A 19,643-nucleotide genomic window follows, 5' to 3' on the forward strand; every position below is an offset into this window, starting at 1 on the left:
TTTGACGCAAAAGCGGCGCAAACTTGCAAAATACAATTGTATTTTGTAAGTTTGCACTGTTTTTGCGTCAAGAAGTGGCGCAAATGCGGCGCTAAAAAAGTATAAATATGGGCCTTATTTTTTCCTGAAGCCTGGGGGAGGGCAGTTTTGGCTGTGTGCGTGTTTCGCTGCTGAGCTCTGAGCCAAGGGGTGGGGTAGATGTTATTCCAGTATTCCGTTACCTTACATCCCCAGTCTCTGAGCTGCGCCTTTTTCAATAAGAGGAGATGGGTAGTTGTGGGTGTGGCCCATGTTATCAATGTTGGTTCTTTATTCTGCATATCTAGTCTTGGTAAGAATTGTACAGACTCTATTTCCTGGGATCTAATGTGTTCTAGGTCTGGAATGTTGCAAGGTTAGGATGTTTCTTCAATTTAGAATGTCTTGGGGACCTTTGGGTTTGTATTCTGGGTAAAGCACGATTTGTGTACTACGGTTCTTTGGCTGTTTGGAGGCTGAGTGAGGTGTTTCTTCAGTGTCACCATCAGGTTTTTTGTTCTATTGGTGTGGCAGGTTTTGAGTACCAGGTGCTGGCAGACTTAGAGGAGCAGATTGCTGGATTATATACTATTAAAGTACATAAGTGACCATTTATTCCGCATTCCGCATTCCGCATGGGAATCATGTTTTAATTTCCATCCAGTGCCTATGCAGCAGGATGTGCCTGGAACAAATGAAAAGCCTTCTGGAATTTAAAATGACTGCTGCTATTAGCTATTGATATGGGAAATATATGTCAACCATTGCCCCAAAGGCATAACCATTGCAAAGAGTCGCATTTGAATGTATAAAATGTGTTTTATTATGATACCCTTTCTAACAGAATCAATAGCACTCGCCAGGTATTTACATAAAGGGTAATATTTTACATTCTTAACGTCTAATCAACGCCAAAACAGTGAGAAAAACTTAAGCCTCAGCTACTGTGATGTTCTGTGATCCTTTTACATCATTGAATTTGTCTGAAGAAAAGTCAACCAGCAACTTCTTGGCCCCACTCTTATAGGGAACAATTTCAAACATGACTCGAGATCTTTGATTCTGCTTCAGAGGCTTCAAGCTGCAAAACAAGAAGACAGCATTGTTACTTCGTGTCGTTTGACTTTTACTAAATATCAATATTCTGTTTCAACCTGGAAATGCAGATGATTTCTACCTTTGTAAGAAAGTAAGCAAAAGTATTCTTAATTAAATCTGTGATTATTTGCATGTTGTCCTCAGGATCAGTTAACATGTGAAACAGAGTCCTGGCCTCTGGTTTAGGTGCTGTTTGAAGCACAAATTAATTTGAGTTTGCCCATATTTATTAAATATGTTGTTACAAACGATATATAAAAAATATATTGTTTCATTATTATTTGAGAAGAAATCTTAAATGTTATATTCCTCTACCACACCCAACAAATTATATACAAAGAGGACTATCAAACAGAAACGCTCAATTTAACGAAGAAACACACCGCCATCGGAGACAATATCACTCACACAAGACCCTGTAAAAGTCTGTTTTATTCATCTATGTTGTTTGTCAAAGAAATGGCTGTCATTCTTTTGGTAGAGAGATACAAGGGAACAAAATGTTTGACAGAGGTGTCCCACGGTGAACCATGATTGCTGGGCCCATGCCAGATTTCAAGGATACCCTTATGTTATGATAAATCTATGTACAAAATATGAATGGGATTCTATTTACACATTCAATGTCAAGACTGAAAATTCGACAACATTCCAGCCTTTATGGGCCTTTACTGGACTTCATCATCAAATTCCCCTAATCTATGAGGTCAGCATCCTCCTCTATCTCCTTACAAAAAATCATTTTTCTTTTGTGATTGGCTCGAAGGGATGAAGCCAATGACTAATAAACAAGCAAAGCAACAAGGGAGTAAATAAGCACCATGTCGTGTTCCTCTATTAAACAGAATTCGATCTGTTTGCAAGTTATTCAAGCACCTAAATGCAGTGTTCCCATAAACGATGTTGGGAGATTTCATAGATGCCTTACGCTTCAGAGGTATCTCCCCACCAACAACATTTTTGCATCCACCTGAATCGTGAGATTGCCATGGGTAGATGGGAATTAATTAGCTGAAGCAAACTCAATGTCTGCTACGAAATCCCAATCACCCAGTTGTTGTCTTGTCTTGCCAGAAGACACTGCTGACTGGTGTGTATTAAAGCCAGCAAGATTTTTGAACATATTTTCCCTGTGTGTGTTTAGACGAATTATAGGTCTATATGATTTGCATGAGTGGGGTTTTTCCCGTTTCAAGCAAATACAGCAATTGCTATGTTTTGCCATAAACATGGCTCCTCACGACTTCCATTATTTTCAAACAGGCTTCCTTAAATGGGTTTCACCTCAGTCCCATAAGCGGCAGGTGGTTTTCCATTTTTTGCCCCGTCAATCATATCTGGAACTTCTTCCTTCATTAAGGGTGTGACTAAGTCCTCCTCCTCAAAAGCAGTAAAATTGGAATGAGTGGCAACATTTCAGCACTTTACCGAGGGGCTCTTAATAGAGCAAATAATAGTTTTTCAATGCATTTTTCTACTCTCCTTAAGCTTATATGTGTTCTGTCTTTTTGTAATTAGATACATGTATTAAAGATTTTGCTTACTGCAGGACTGACAAGTAAATTACCTGGTTTCTTAATGAACACAAACATTTCCTCCTGAAGTTTGTAACTCAATTGATTAATATAAGTCATTTCATAAAATTTCATGTAATCCTTTTACCGTCCTTTTTCTGTGTCTTTTCGACATCTCTCTAATTGTGCCTTGTGGTTTTACGTCGGCAGGTGTTCAATATGCAGATCTCTTTATTAGGGTCGAGCCTGCGTTGCATGCGCTCGCGCATGCGTATCGTAGCAAGACTCTTTTGTATTTAGAAAAGGGCTCGGAGCCCTGTCAACTTTGCGTCAGTGTTTTTTATTGGTTCGTGGGCTTCTCTAATAAAATCTGCTTGCTTTCATTAGTCGAAGGCACCCATATGTCATGCCTTTTCCGGTGGCAAGCCCTCCTCGAGCGCAGCGACCAAGTACAGAAAACATGCGAGGCTCGCTGTTTTCCATCGGGCTCGTGGACTTTTTTTCTCTAATTTACAAGCGCGATCTCGCTTGGCAGAAGTCGAGCGCTTTACATACTTGATTTCACTTTTTCGGGTTATGTACATAAATGCACTTTTGCCCGATAGGTGAAAAGTCGGGTTAAGAGTTTACAACGCGATCAGCTCTAACATGAGCAAACGCGAGACCGGTTGCATTGTAAATGCTTGTTTTTATAAGCAGTAGCTATGCTGTCACACAGGTGACAAGTATCTTTAAAAGATTTGCTCAGTTCACGGGGTACAAATTATTGTTTCAAAAACAGAAAACAAATGACTCAGAATCTTCCTGTTCCACCAGAATTTAACAGTTTCTGAGAAAGATCAGTATTACGGATTATTGTACCTCTCAATTCAGACGTCTGTGCTTTTAATTTTAAGGAAAATGGGCAGACATCACGAAATTACTACACCAAAACCATATCTCTCATCGCTTATGGTAACAATGGCCTTCGTTCAGCCCTCCCTGTGTTCTCCTTTACAAAACTTAAATTGAGAATTGATACTCTCTTCTGGCCAAAAAAATATCTACAATTTCAAGGAGCAAACTGATTAGATTGATTGAGGAAGCAAGTCTCTCTTGCTTTTAAATACTACTATTGGGCAGAACGAATGCTTACTATGTAATTTCTACTATCACTAAATAGACGTGTAAATAAATGTTATACCTAGTTGTATGCTTTGTGTTAGAAATGGGGTTTTTGGTTGGCAGTCAGGTTGCCCTCTGTCCAAGCAAGAACCCTCACTCTAGCCAGGGTAAGTCACACACAATCCAAAATCAGCCTGTGCTCACCCTCCGGTAGCTTGGCACGAGCAGTCAGGCTTAACTTAGAAGGCAATGTGTAAAGCATTTGTGCAATAAATCATACAACACCATAGCATAACACCACAAAAATACACCACACAGTGTTTAGAAAAATATAGAATATTTATCTGGGTAATTGTAGGTCAAAACGATCAAAGTTGCAATACGAATTTGTAAAGATATCACTGAAAAGTGATATTAAGTGTCTTTAAGTCTTTAAAAAGCAATAAAGTGTCTTTCAAGCACAGAGTACCTGGTTTCTGGTGGGAAATCTCCTCAGAGGACCACAGGAGAAGAGATGCGTGGAAAAAGGGGTGTGTGCGTCGATTTCCTCTCAGCACACACAGACTTGCGTCGTTCTTTTCCACGCGGGGAAGTCGGGCGTCGTTTTCCGGCGCGCAGACAGTCTCTTTTTGTGGATCGCGGGGATTACCAGATATCCCGGGTCTGTGCGTGGATTCTCCTGCTTATTTTCCGGCTGCGCGTCGTTCTGCGGGGCTGCGCGTCGAAGTTTCGATCTCACGGTAGGCGTCGCGTCGATTTCTCCTTGGAAGTCGGGCGGCGTTGTCCTTGCGAGGCCGTGCGTTGAAATTTTGGTCTCACGGCAGGTGTCGCGTCGATTTCTCCTTGGAAGTCGGGCGGCGTTGTCCTTGCGAGGCCGTGCGTCAAAGTTTCGCACTCACAGTAGGCGTCGCGTCGATTTCTCCTGGAAAGTCAGGCGGCTTTGTCCTTGCGAGGTTGTGCGTCGAAGTCTCGATCGTCCCGAGGGCGTCGCGTCGATCAGCGTCGGTGTGCGGCGTTTTTCTCGCCGCGAAACAAGCTGTGCGTCGAAATTTTCGGCGCACGTAGCGTCCAAGTGAAAGGAAGAAGTCTTTTTGGTCCTGAGACTTCAAGGAACAGGAGGCAAGCTCTATCCAAGCCCTTGGAGAGCACTTTCACAGCCAGACAAGAGTTCAGCAAGGCAGCAGGGCAACAGCAAGACAGCAGTCCTTTGTAGAAAGCAGACAGGTGAGTCCTTTGAGCAGCCAGGCAGTTCTTCTTGGCAGGATGTAGTTTCTGGTTCAGGTTTCTTCTCCAGCAAGTGTCTGATGAGGTAGGGCAGAGGCCCTGTTTTATACTAAGTTGTGCCTTTGAAGTGGGGGTGACTTCAAAGAGTGTCTAAGAAATGCACCAAGCCCCCTTTCAGTTCAATCCTGTCTGCCAGAGTCCCAGTAGGGGGTGTGGCAGTCCTTTGTGTGAGGGCAGGCCCTCCACCCTCCCAGCCCAGGAAGACCCATTCAAAATGCAGATGTATGCAAGTGAGGCTGAGTACCCTGTGTTTGGGGTGTGTCTGAGTGAATGCACAAGGAGCTGTCAACTAAACCTAGCCAGACGTGGATTGAAGGGCACAACAAGTTTTTAGTGCAAAGAAATGCTCACTTTCTAAAAGTGGCATTTCTAGAATAGTAATATTAAATCCGACTTCACCAGTCAGCAGGATTTTATATTACCATTCTGGCCATACTAAATATGACCTTCCTGCTCCTTTCAGATCAGCAGCTGCCACTTCAACAGTGTATGAGGGCAGCCCCAATGTTAGCCTATGAAGGGAGCAGGCCTCACAGTAGTGTAAAAACGAATTTAGGAGTTTTACACTACCAGGACATATAACTACACAGGTACATGTCCTGCCTTTTACCTACACAGCACCCTGCTCTAGGGGTTACCTAGGGCACACATTAGGGATGACTTATATGTAGAAAAAGGGGAGTTCTAGGCTTGGCAAGTACTTTTAAATGCCAAGTCGAAGTGGCAGTGAAACTGCACACACAGGCCTTGCAATGGCAGGCCTGAGACAAGGTTAAGGGGCTACTGAGGTGGGTGGCACAACCAGTGCTGCAGGCCCACTAGTAGCATTTAATCTACATGCCCTAGGCACATGTAGTGCACTCTACTAGGGACTTACAGGTAAATTAAATAGTCAATCATGGATAAACCAATCAATAGTACAATTTACACAGAGAGCATATGCACTTTAGCACTGGTTAGCAGTGGTAAAGTGCTCAGAGGTCAAAAGCCAACAACAACAGGTCAGAAAAAATAGGAGGAAGGAGGCACAAAGTTTGGGGATGTCCCTGTCAAAAAGCCAGGTCCAACATGACCCCCTACCAGCCTAAAGCCAGGGGAGAACAATCACTATCCTGATGTACTTCCCTGTTTGAGGCGACAGAACAAGGACCCAGGCCCACAACAGCAGGGGCATGCTCCAGTTCTTCGCCTTCCTGACTCCAATTGGATCCCTCTGTCCATACTCTCAGGGCCCACTAAGCCAACCCATGGGGAACCTTTCTCCTTACCTGCGGATCCCATCTGTGCAGCACCTAACCTTACTTTGCTCACAGATGTATCCCAGGAGCAGGATAGTACCACCATGACCAACACAGTGGTGTTGCCCACTCTACCCCTGGGGTGTGACACTTGTCCCCTCCCCAGGGATAACTCTGTCCACCCGGACAGCAAGCCACAGTGATTACTGACAGCTGCCAGGGATGAGAGCCAGGCCCCAGGCCTCTCAAAGCTCTCCAACCACTGTGGCTGTGGAGAGTGGGGGCGGTAGCCCCAGGTGCTGGGCACCCTTTAACCACTCTCCCTTCCACCAGGTCAGGGATGACAGCCTGAACCTGGTCCTCCCCTCTGGGGCTTTGTACCCTCCCTCCTGGAGCGGTACCCCCAGAGTCCAACATGGTCAGGGTGCTTACAGAAGTCACCCTGTACCATTCCTCCACCAGTGCAGGGCTGTTAACCTGCAACTGGCCCTCCAACCTGGGGCCTGTACCTTCAGGTTGGACTAGGGCCCGGGGTGAGGCTTCCCTCCCCCTGCCCTCCCTTCTGGGGTCCAGCACCCTCCAACTAGGAGTGGCCTCCTCAGAAGACAACATGGTAGGGGCACTGTTATCAGTAGCCCCTCCCTCCAGGTCCGGGGGGACACCCTGAACCTGGTCTTCCAGCCCAGGGTCTGTACCCTCAGACTGGATCACTGCCTGGCAAACCAGGACTTCCTGGGAGGCCCACCTACCCCCCACCAGGTCAGAGTTTAACCTCTGCACCTGCCCATTCAACTCAGAGTCACCACCCTGAAGTTGAACAATTGCCTGGCACGCCAGGACTTCCTGGAGGGCACACTGACCCTCCACCAGGTCAGAGTTTAACCTCTGCACCTGACCATTCAACTCAGAGTCACCACCCTGAAGTTGAACAATTGCCTGGCACACCAGGACTTCCTGGAGGGCACACTGACCCTCCACCAGGTCAGAGTTTAACCTCTGAACTGGGCCATTCAACTCAGATTCACCACCCTGAAGTTGAACAATTGCCTGGCGCACCAGGACTTTCTGGGAGGCACACCTACCTCCCACCAGGTCAGAGTTTAACCTCTGAGCCTGGTTCCCCAACCCAGGGTCACCACCCTGAGGTTGGGCAATTGCCTGGCACGCCAGGACTTTCTGGGGGGCACACCTACCCCCCACCAGGTCAGAGTTTAACCTCTGAACCTGGTCATCCAACCCAGAGTCAACACCCTAAGGTTGGACAATTGCCTGGCACAGCAGGGCTTCTTGGGAGGCACACCTACCTCCCACCAGGTCAGAGTTTAACCTCTGAACCTGGGTATCCACCCCAGAGTCACCACCCTGAGGTTGAACAAGTGCCTGGCACGCCAGGACTTTCTGGGGGGCACACCTACCCCCCACCAGGTCAGAGTTTAACCTCTGAACCCGGTTATCCAACCCAGAGTCAGCACTCTGAGGTTGAACAATTGCCTGGCACGCCAGGACTTTCTGGAGGGCACACTGACCCTCCACCGGGTCAGAGTTTAACCTCTGAACCTGGTTCTCCAACCTAGGGTCACCATCCTGAGGTTGGACAACTGCCTGGTACACCAGGGCTTTCTGGGGGGCACACCTACCCCCCACCAGGTCAGAGGTTAACCTCTGAACCTGGATATCCAACCCAGAGTCACCACCCTGAGGTTGAACCATTGCCTGGCAGGCCAGGACTTTCAGGGAGGCACACCTACCTCCCACCAGGTCAGAGTTTAACCTCTGAGCCTGGTTCTCCAACCCAGGGTCACCACCCTGAGGTTGAACCATTGCCTGGTATACCAGGACTTTCTGGGGGGCACACCTACCCCCCACCAGGTCAGAGTTTGACCTCTGAACCTGGTTAGGCAACCCAGAGTCACCACCCTGAGGTTGGGCAATTGCCTGGCACCCCAGGACTTTCTGGGAGGCCCCCCTCCTCCCACCAGGTCAGAGTTTAACCTCTGAACCTGGCCATCCAACCCAGAGTCGCCACCCTGAGGTTGAACCATTGCCTGGCATTCCAGGACTTTCTGGGGGGCACATCTACCCCCCACCAGGTCAAAGTTTAACCTCTGAACCCGGTTATCCAACCCAGAGTCACCACCCTGAGGTTGAATCTTTGCCTGGCATGCCAGGACTTCCTGGGGGGCACTCTCACCCCCCACAAGGGACACGCCGTCCCCAAGGGCCACACAAGAGTCTGGTTGGCGCAGGTCTCCCGACCTCTGCCCATCCGGCAGAGTCTGGGTTTCACCCAAACCAGAAACGGTCTCACCTGGGTCATTCCTGGGGGGCTCTGCTCTCAGAGCTGACCCCTGACTTTCAAGATCCTCCACTGGGGTCTGCCACCCCTCTCAACCCTATGTCTGGACTTCTGCACCCCCTCACTAGGAGTGGTACTGCCAGACACCAGAACTGTTGGGATGCTGTCTACAGTCATCCCCCCAAGTTCTTCTGACACTGCGGGGCTTCCCTCAAAAGGTGGCCCTACGGTACAGGTTAGGCTCTGAGACCTACCTGGGACACTACAATCCTCTCCCACCTCACTTGGTCGGGAACCACCTAGACCACTCCCTTCAGGAGCACCCCCAAATGCCTCTTCAGACTCTCTGGTACTCACCCAAAAGTCTGCCTCCACTGTAAGTTCCCTGGGGTCAGAGAACTCACACTCCACCTGGTGTTGGCGTAGCTCTGGAAAATAAGGACCAGACATATGCTCTCCAGCAATTACATCACTCTGCCCTTCACATGTATTAACCACAGTACCCTTCACCCAACCACCCAGTAACTCAGCCTTGGAAAAGCACTCTATGTCACCCTCTTGAGACTGGTGAGACAGTATCTGCCTGTCCCTGACACTCAACCCATACTCTTCTGGGATGTCTCTACACTCTATATCCAGGACGTCCACCAGGGGGGAACCCTTTTCTCTGTCACTCTCTGCTAGAGTCAGTAAAGTGTCCCTCCCCCCAGTAGGAATATGACTCCCTGTGCCAGTTCCCCAATCCTTCTCAGGGACCCTGTGCATAACGGGAACTACCTCATACTCTTGAACCACCTGGGGTGTGTCAACTCCCTTCTTCAAGTTGGGCACCACATCTCTGGGCTTGTGCCCTTCTTCAGCAGTACTGGATGCAAGATTTTTGCTGCCACCATCTGAACTGGACTCAGCCCTTCCGGCCTCCAGTTTCAGCTCTTTACAGCTCAGCTCCTGAGCTGCAATCTTTTCTTCTTCCCGGGCTAAGAGACTTGTTGCCTCAGCCCTTTCAAGAAACTCATCTAGTTCTTCCACCCACCGCTCTCGAGCTCGGAGCCATTCTGCTCTCACTGGATCTCTTTCCTCATCTGAGTCGTCATCCTCCTCATTTGAGTAGTCCCCCTCCTCATCTGAGGGGTATTTAGTCATTTGTTTTTTTTCTGCCTCTCTCTCTGCCCAGACTACGTAGGCATGTAGCATTTCCATCTTAGTAGATTTCCTTGATACAGGAAGGCCCCATTTTCTGCAAAGCCTCCTTAAGTCAGCCTTAGTGAGGTGGTCAGTAGGCACAAAGAGTGAGTAGGTAAGCAATCTCATTGCTGACAAGGTCTTACCGGCAAAAACCAAAATCCAAAGTCCAAAATATCAATAGTATATCCAGGAGGACATCAGAGAACCAAAAGCAAAAAAAAAAGATGAAAGATCAAGTTGACCTTCAACTGTGGGTAGGTAGTGAAATACTTAGCTACTGTATGTCACTGCACAAACACAAGTCCTATCCTCACCGCTGATCACCAATGTTAGAAATGGTTTTTTTGGTTGGCAGTCAGGTTGCCCTCTGTCCAAGCAAGAACCCTCACTCTAGCCAGGGTAAGTCACACACAATCCAAAATCAGCCTGTGCTCACCCTCCGGTAGCTTGGCACGAGCAGTCAGGCTTAACTTAGAAGGCAATGTGTAAAGCATTTGTGCAATAAATCATACAACACCATAGCATAACACCACAAAAATACACCACACAGTGTTTAGAAAAATATAGAATATTTATCTGGGTAATTGTAGGTCAAAACGATCAAAGTTGCAATACGAATTTGTAAAGATATCACTGAAAAGTGATATTAAGTGTCTTTAAGTCTTTAAAAAGCAATAAAGTGTCTTTCAAGCACAGAGTACCTGGTTTCTGGTGGGAAATCTCCTCAGAGGACCACAGGAGAAGAGATGCGTGGAAAAAGGGGTGTGTGCGTCGATTTCCTCTCAGCACACACAGACTTGCGTCGTTCTTTTCCACGCGGGGAAGTCGGGCGTCGTTTTCCGGCGCGCAGACAGTCTCTTTTTGTGGATCGCGGGGATTACCAGATGTCCCGGGTCTGTGCGTGGATTCTCCTGCTTATTTTCCGGCTGCGCGTCGTTCTGCGGGGCTGCGCGTCGAAGTTTCGATCTCACGGTAGGCGTCGCGTCGATTTCTCCTTGGAAGTCGGGCGGCGTTGTCCTTGCGAGGCCGTGCGTCGAAATTTTGGTCTCACAGCAGGCGTCGCGTCGATTTCTCCTTGGAAGTCGGGCGGCGTTGTCCTTGCGAGGCCGTGCGTCAAAGTTTCGCACTCTAGGTAGGCGTCGCGTCGATTTCTCCTGGAAAGTCGGGCGGCTTTGTCCTTGCGAGGTTGTGCGTCGAAGTCTCGATCGTCCCGAGGGCGTCGCGTCGATCAGCGTCGGTGTGCGGCGTTTTTCTCGCCGCGAAACAAGCTGTGCGTCAAAATTTTCGGCGCACGGAGCGTCCAAGTGAAAGGAAGAAGTCTTTTTGGTCCTGAGACTTCAAGGAACAGGAGGCAAGCTCTATCCAAGCCCTTGGAGAGCACTTTCACAGCCAGACAAGAGTTCAGCAAGGCAGCAGGGCAACAGCAAGACAGCAGTCCTTTGTAGAAAGCAGACAGGTGAGTCCTTTGAGCAGCCAGGCAGTTCTTCTTGGCAGGATGTAGTTTCTGGTTCAGGTTTCTTCTCCAGCAAGTGTCTGATGAGGTAGGGCAGAGGCCCTGTTTTATACTAAGTTGTGCCTTTGAAGTGGGGGTGACTTCAAAGAGTGTCTAAGAAATGCACCAAGCCCCCTTTCAGTTCAATCCTGTCTGCCAGAGTCCCAGTAGGGGGTGTGGCAGTCCTTTGTGTGAGGGCAGGCCCTCCACCCTCCCAGCCCAGGAAGACCCATTCAAAATGCAGATGTATGCAAGTGAGGCTGAGTACCCTGTGTTTGGGGTGTGTCTGAGTGAATGCACAAGGAGCTGTCAACTAAACCTAGCCAGACGTGGATTGAAGGGCACAACAAGTTTTTAGTGCAAAGAAATGCTCACTTTCTAAAAGTGGCATTTCTAGAATAGTAATATTAAATCCGACTTCACCAGTCAGCAGGATTTTATATTACCATTCTGGCCATACTAAATATGACCTTCCTGCTCCTTTCAGATCAGCAGCTGCCACTTCAACAGTGTATGAGGGCAGCCCCAATGTTAGCCTATGAAGGGAGCAGGCCTCACAGTAGTGTAAAAACGAATTTAGGAGTTTTACACTACCAGGACATATAACTACACAGGTACATGTCCTGCCTTTTACCTACACAGCACCCTGCTCTAGGGGTTACCTAGGGCACACATTAGGGATGACTTATATGTAGAAAAAGGGGAGTTCTAGGCTTGGCAAGTACTTTTAAATGCCAAGTCGAAGTGGCAGTGAAACTGCACACACAGGCCTTGCAATGGCAGGCCTGAGACAAGGTTAAGGGGCTACTGAGGTGGGTGGCACAACCAGTGCTGCAGGCCCACTAGTAGCATTTAATCTACATGCCCTAGGCACATGTAGTGCACTCTACTAGGGACTTACAGGTAAATTAAATAGTCAATCATGGATAAACCAATCAATAGTACAATTTACACAGAGAGCATATGCACTTTAGCACTGGTTAGCAGTGGTAAAGTGCTCAGAGGTCAAAAGCCAACAACAACAGGTCAGAAAAAATAGGAGGAAGGAGGCAAAAAGTTTGGGGATGTCCCTGTCAAAAAGCCAGGTCCAACACTTTGGTTGCTCCAATAAAGCCCTAATGGATAACTTACTGTAGTGTCGATATATATTTTAAGACACTGCTGATAGATTTTATAGTGAGTTTATTCGAATAACAAAGAGCTCACGTCCTGCACTCTTGTCTCCATGAATTCCAATCTGCAACTGATCCAAGTAATAGTTGGAAACCATGGAGAAAATCACTGAGCTGGAGATCATATTAAATAGCAACAACCCTTGAGGCATTACCTCGAGCATATATTAACTACAATTTATTGAAAGTAAAGGGGGACATAACATTGTTATATTAAACTTACCAAAAACATAAGCCTAAATGCTCTAAAAAGATAGAGCTAAAAATGATTTGGGATACTGCAGTGGTCTGCTGCAGCAATAGATGGCTGCATTATCCATAGCTTACTCTATTCTGTACACTATGGGAGAAGCTAATGTCCTCACAGTTTAAATTGATAAAAATGTCTCTAGATGCTCCTTTATTAGATGTATCAGAGATGGTTCAATTAAATGTGACCGTAGAAACACATATTAGTGTGGCAGAGACATTGTAAGTGCTTGTGAATACCCACAATGTTACGATTTTAATAGGTGTTAACTGTAAAAGCGTTTTCTCCTTAGTTCCCCAAACCTTCGATGTTAATTACTTCTGATAAAAACCTATTCCTCTTGCAGACGCTTGACAATCATGAGTGATAACTGCTGTAAATAAAAAGCTGCACATCCTGACTTTGTGAGCCAGTGTTTAGATTTCAAGTGGCCATTGTCCTGTTGCCATTTTCCATGCCAAATTTTGATGAATGATCCATCTTCGCTCACCCCTGATTATCCATCCACTAAAATGGTTTATGCTCCTTTCTGCCACCATATTTTCTCTCAAAATTATAAGTGCTTTCTTACCCACCCACATTCAATCTTGTCTCTCACGCTCATATGTGTCTTGTAGAACATGCTGGCCATGTCCATCATTTACAAGGGTATGTTCGCACAAGACCTAGGTATGGCCAGCGAGTTTGTTGCAAGGGTATAGACAGAGGGTGGTATTACACTAGTGGTCACAATGCCTCTTTCACTTGAATTGGAAATTTGCCTCTACTACACACCTTGTCCACCTGTGATGGTAATTTTTCTTAACGCTTAACACATCCACTGCCTAAACATCCCAGAAACATTTTATCCAGTATCAGTGAATAGCAGACACCTAAACACTTCTTATGAGACCATCTCTCTAAAAAGTGTGGTGACATAGTCCCTACATTTCTGTCTGTGGTGAAACCAAATAAACATTGACCACACACATTGGTTGCATCCAGATTAAAGCCCACTGCAATGGAAAAGATACATTTGTGGTATGGGCTTTCTCTCACAATAGAGGAAAGTAACAGGACTCCGACACAATATGCTTTTAGTGCCCTCATTAAAAAATTTAAAATGTTAGTGTCCCTGACCACATTCCTAAGACACTGATTGTTGTAGGATGAGGGTGTTGTCCATTCACATTGGGAACTGAGATTGACCAGCAGTCAGCAGAGTGAGGAGACTGAACCATGGTAGTCTCAACAACATAGCATATCTTGCACCAAGCATCCTGTTTTGAACTACTCATCAGTTATTTCAGGGGGAAGGTAGAGCCTGTTTGAGAGAAGTTGCATTATTGGGACTGCTGATCTTCTAAGTATTATGGTCCACTTTAATATTCTTTCAGTTGGTTGCAGTCCCCTTGCCTGGATTTTTTCATGTCTTTTATTTTATATGCTGTTCCGGAGGGCCACAATTAAATGGACTTTTTGAATAAGGGCAGACTGTCTGGAAGGGTCGAGGTGTAGCCACACTCCAGTGAAATCATGTAAGTACCACTCACCTCTCCCAACCCTGCCAACTCTTTTGTAATCATAGGACTCAGCATACAGCACTTCCACAAAAATGGTATCTCCCAGCAAGCCATGCAGAGTAGGTCAGGTAATACTTCTCATCACTATGCTCACCACTCTTCATCATATCAAACCACTTTCTCATCCCCAGGAACTTTTTGGCTTCTGGCTTGGATGTGAGACTATCCCCTTGTCAAAGCAATTTCGTGCTCTCTGCAACAGTCTAACATAAAAGTCATGCCCGCAAGGCCCTCACACATGAAAGGTCATCTCCAGCATCATTCCCCATAGCCTATAGATCAGCAACATTTCTGCAACCTGGTTATTAAGACTGATCACAAAACCCTACCATTCACCCTAGCTGCCCCTTCCCAAGAAACACCAAACAATGAAAAGAACATTCAAAACCTACATCTTCTGCTCATGAAAAAGGCCCCAAACACATTCAGGTCAAGTATAGAAAACAACCTCCCCAATACCAACATGACAGCCCAACCCAAATCTCTCCTCGAGACTCTCACATATGAAATATGTCAGGCAGTGGTTAAACGTACATTCCCACAATAGAGCAAGCAGCATTCATTGTCTGACAAACCCACAGACGACTCAAAAAAGAGTGCTGGCAAAAATTATATGAGTGCTTCAAATGCCCCAACCCTTGAAACATGCTTGTACTGGATCCTTCAAAGCCATCTATGAAGCTAAAAAAGACCTTCACTGAAGTGGTCACACATGCAAGAAATAATGCTGACAGTCCTCTGTGGCTGTAAAAAAACTCATCTTCTCTCTTATGAGCTGAAGTCTTCTCCTCCACCTCACATATCTTTTCTATGCAGAAATGTCTGCCAAAGTGGTGCTGATCCCCACACATGTAAACATACGTTTTTGGAGTAAAAATGTGAGAGAGTGAAGAAGCGTGGGTTGAGAATGGGGAATACTTACTATAAAAAAGGAGGGGTTTAGGGAATGGCCAAGATAGGTTTAGGAAAGAACAAGATAATACACACACCCACCCACAAAAGAGTAAGCTCATTGTAGTTCAGAAAACTACAATTCAGAAGTCACTTCAGCCCAAACAGCCAAAAATGAGTCATACACATAATGCAGCCCAGCCTTGGAGTAAGTTAAGTACCCCACACAGATAGATCTCCACCCCAGTGAGGATCAATGCTTGTGTGTTAAACGTTACTAGTAGTAGTCATCAAATATATCTTCAATGTCTTCACTCCCACTGCAGTGGGTGGAGAAATGTAATTCTGCATAGGCGTAAATCTACACCCAGTAATTGTTAGCAGCACAAAAGTATATATTTAAACCTAAGTGAAAGAACACATTTACATGTCGGCCAATCTACATGTGTAAATTTACCTTTGTGAATAGCATTCCTAAGCACAAGAGTAAATGTACATGCCAGTGACTCTACAAGTGGAAATATACATTTGTTGATAAGGCCACAAATCTATACATCCCACTCGGTCCCACACAATCATAAGAAGAGTCCTTAGGCAACAACATTAACATTAACATTACCCTCCCCCCCCTTCATCTCACCATATATTTAACCACTGTAGCATTTGAAACCAGCCTCTCTGGCCATGCTGTAGTATTGATGTAACGCCTGCGTAGTATGTCACCAGCCTTTCAGGCTAAGTCTTTATCTTCTGTATTTATGCTTTTCTCTGTAACCCTCAGTATGTGCAGATAATGTACTTGAAGTCAAACCCATGTTACTGGTAGAGCTGTAACAACTGTCCATAACTGCTACACAGTTAATCACCGCAAGGCCTGCATGAGTCAGTGCAGCCACAATGCCCTAGGCTCTGCAGGGATCTCGCTCAAGCCCCTCGAAAGAATTAGGTTATTCAGTGTGTGCTATACAAACCAATAAATATAGTCCTAGCTTTATTATTTTTTACAGACCTTTTTATTGAGAACTCATTTTTTCTAGAACTGAAAGCCTATTTTTACAAGAAAACCATGGCAAACAGTTTTGAAAGCATTAGGGTAAGTGACCTGCTAGTAAAAGTAAGTTGAATAAAAGCATCTGGCCCACCTCAACCTCCAATGGACTTAAAACTAAAAAACATTAATGAGGCAGAACAGATAGTGTGGGCAACAGTCTCACGCATAATGTCAGGATGTGAGGTACCCACAACTTGTTTGTAGTCTCACAGCACGTGAGCGTGTTTTTGGGACTCTACATTTATATCGGGACTGGGAGCCCGGACAAATAATCAAGGAGAATTAGAGGAGGAAATCAAGATCAGATGGGAAATCCACAGCAACTGATTTAAAGGGGTGTTGCTAAGAACTGGATAAATAAGAAAGAGAAGAAGGTGGGACAATTTCTAAAGTCAGACAAGATGTGTTTGCCATCGGTATTGGAAAGTATTGTCTACCTGAAGAGTTGTCTCAGCAGAGAAGAGAGGAACAGAAGAGGCACTGTCAAGTCATTGAACAAGCAGGACCCACCCACCTTGGCAAACTCTTCTGGTATAATGCTCCACTGGTTGTGCTTGTGAAGGGTAGCAGGGGCCAGACCCCTTAAAAGGTTGTGCTGGGTAATTGCCCACTCTGACCATGTTTTAAAATAGTTTTGCAGTGGAGCCAAGGCCAAACTAGTGATCTGGCTCATCCCTCAGAACCAAAGTACAAGTAGAATCTTCAAAATATTTTGTATGTAAAATAAACAAACAAAATGCAAGAAAATGGTAAAGATTTTAAAATGTAAGAAGTGTTTCCTTAACATATGGTAGTGGTGTCCCCTTTATATACAGAATGAACTGGAAATCAGTTACCTTGTGATACCCAGGTATCTACCATTCCATCACTGATTTGCAGGATGGAAATCTGGGGAGAGAAACATTGTTTCTCTGATCCTAGTTTGCTATTTGGTCTTCTCTTCCACTTTCAGCAATGGGTTGCGTGGCACTATTGAAGATGTTGATGATACCCCGGTTACTGTATTATTTTAAAAATCTTTCCCTGCTCATCCCTCATTTCTTCTTCAGACATGTCGCACGTCTCATCTGGAGACTGGGGTGCTGCCGGGTCTCTCTGAAGCTACTCGTGACTCTGGGTGGATTAGCCCGTCTGGACTTGGAATGCTATTATTTAGTTGCACAGCTCCAGTGGGTGGCTCGCTGGCTGTCTGAGGCCCCCTTGCATGAGATGTACTTTAACCATAAAGACTTTATGGAGGGCTTACTGCACTACTCATTGTTTCCTACTGACCATTCTAATGAACTTCACCCGGGGGTGTTCCGCACAGCTTTCTCTTGCCTTGCTAGAACCTGTAAACTCACTAACATGAAGAAACCCCTATGCTCCTGCTCTACCCTGCTAGGCCTTCCCATTCGCACAGGATGGCTATGCTCAGGGCAATTTCATCAGTGGCATGCTCAGGCCCTTAAAAATTAGGGGATTGTATTTGTTGACGATGAGCTACTAGATTTCCAAACCCTCATGCCAGACTACAGTCTTTACCCAGGTCAACTCCTTAATTACGAACAACTTAAACAAGCATTCTTTCAAGTCCCCCATCTGGCACGGACCATACATGAGGTGATCTAGATACTCTACACCGTAGGGACTTGCAGCAAAATTTTAAGATGGGTGTACAGAGCTTTCCTCAACATGGAGATCACACCAGGATTTCTCTCCATACTACCTTGGAGACTGACATGGCCAAACATCTGCTGTATAAGGACTGAGTTAAAATAATAGACTATCCCCACAAGGTATACTGTGGCTGCCATTTTAACTATATTCAGTTTAGTATTCTGACTGAGCCTACCTTACAAATGCTAGAAATAAAAAAATACACCTGGGGTTGGCAGCTGCATCTCCTTGCTGTATGCAATTAATGCAATCTGCTTCCTGTGCTTTGGTCGTAACACACACTCCCTTCATACTGTCAGAGTTCTCTCAGTTCGCCACCCCACCACTTTTAGAGTACACCAGCCACCACTAGAATAGAATGTCATAGAGTTGGGGTGGAATAGGGCGGAGTTGATTGGAGTAGTTTGAGGCAGCTGGATTGGACTGGAGCAGAGTATTGTGGATTGGATTAGAGTAGAGCAGGCTGGATTCAGAGGGCTGAGGTGGATTGGAGTGGGGTGGAATTAAATGATGTGGATTGGATTGTATTGAGGTGGATTGGAGTGAGGTGGATTAGATTAGTTTGAGTGGGTGGATGGAATTCGAGTGATAGGAAAAAGATCTCCAGAGTACCAAATTGTGGGGAAAATTCCCCTGTACTTATACTCAATTTTACAGTGTGTTACAACGGAAGGGGAGAGGAGGTTCCAACCAGTTCCAACTGGTTCAGGGAGTTCCCCATCTCCTATAGCACAGGCTCCAAACATCAGTTGGGGGTAAACAACCCTATTGTGTGAATCCAGGGCACAGCCTTTACAAATGCAGGTGTGCCCTGCCTCTCCCTTCTCTCAGCCCAGGAAGACTATTCTGCATGCAGATGCATCTCTGTGACACCTCCACCCTCCCTGTGTACAGGCTGCCTGAAAAGTATGCACAAAGCCCCAACTGTCAGTCTGCCCAGACGTGGATTGGAGTCAAGCTGCAAAACACCAGAGTCATACGCAGAGAGAAATGCTCACTTTCTAGAAGTGGCATTTCTGTAATAGTAATAAAAGATCCACTTACCCCAGTAAACAGCATTTCTTATCACCATTAAAACCATACCAAACAGGCCTACGCTACCCCTCATGCATCAGAAAGTCCCCTCTACATATAAGGCAGGGCATTTCTAATGCAATCCCATGAGAAGGCAGCACTAACAGCAGTGAGACACCAAGTTAGGCTGTTTGTCACTACCAGGACAGGCAACGCAACCTGGCACATTTCCTGCCTTCTACATACATAGGGCTAGCTAGGGCCTACCTTAGGGGTGACATACATGTAGTAAAAGGGGAGTTCTGGGCCTGGCAAGTAAATTTAGATGCCAGGCCCCTGTGGCAGAAAACTGCGCACACAGGCTCATGCTTCATGCAGTTGCAGGGGTCAGGGGCCACATCACCGGGCAAGCCTGAGACAGGTTTGAAAGGCACTTCAGTGGGTGGCGCAGGCCCACTAGTAGCATTTAATTTACAGGCCCTGGGTATAGAGGTACCACTGTACAAGGGACTTACAGGTAAAGTAAATATGTCAAATAGGTATAAGCCAATCATACCAAGTTTAGATGGGAGAGCACCTGCCCTTTAGCACTGATCAGCAGTGATAAAGTGCTCAGAGTCCTAGAGCCAACAGCAAGAGGTCAGAAAAAATAGGAGGAAGGAGGCAAAAAGTCAGGGGATGAACCTGCCACAGGAACCGAGCCCAACAGTTTATCATCAAGTAACTACAAATAAACTAACTCACATCTTAAATTAAAAATAAATTAAAGTTAAACTAATAAGTGGGAAATGCACTATTTATGTAATCAAACTGCT

General features: G+C 45.9%; 1 protein-coding gene across 2 annotated transcripts in view; it reads right to left on the bottom strand.

Annotated features, from left to right (window-relative positions):
• Positions 1 to 817: 817 nt before the first annotated feature.
• Positions 818 to 19,643, bottom strand: part of LOC138304020 (protein-glutamine gamma-glutamyltransferase E-like) — a 100,914-nt gene continuing 82,088 nt past the window's right edge. For both annotated transcript variants that reach the window (XM_069243670.1, XM_069243669.1), the window contains exon 13: positions 818 to 1,099. In XM_069243670.1, coding sequence (XP_069099771.1) covers positions 949 to 1,099 — 151 coding nt within the window. In that variant the 3' untranslated portion in view covers positions 818 to 948. The remainder of the gene's footprint in view (positions 1,100 to 19,643) is intronic.

This window comes from Pleurodeles waltl, chromosome 7, assembly GCF_031143425.1.
Source record: "Pleurodeles waltl isolate 20211129_DDA chromosome 7, aPleWal1.hap1.20221129, whole genome shotgun sequence".
Classification (NCBI taxonomy): Eukaryota; Metazoa; Chordata; class Amphibia; order Caudata; family Salamandridae; genus Pleurodeles; species Pleurodeles waltl.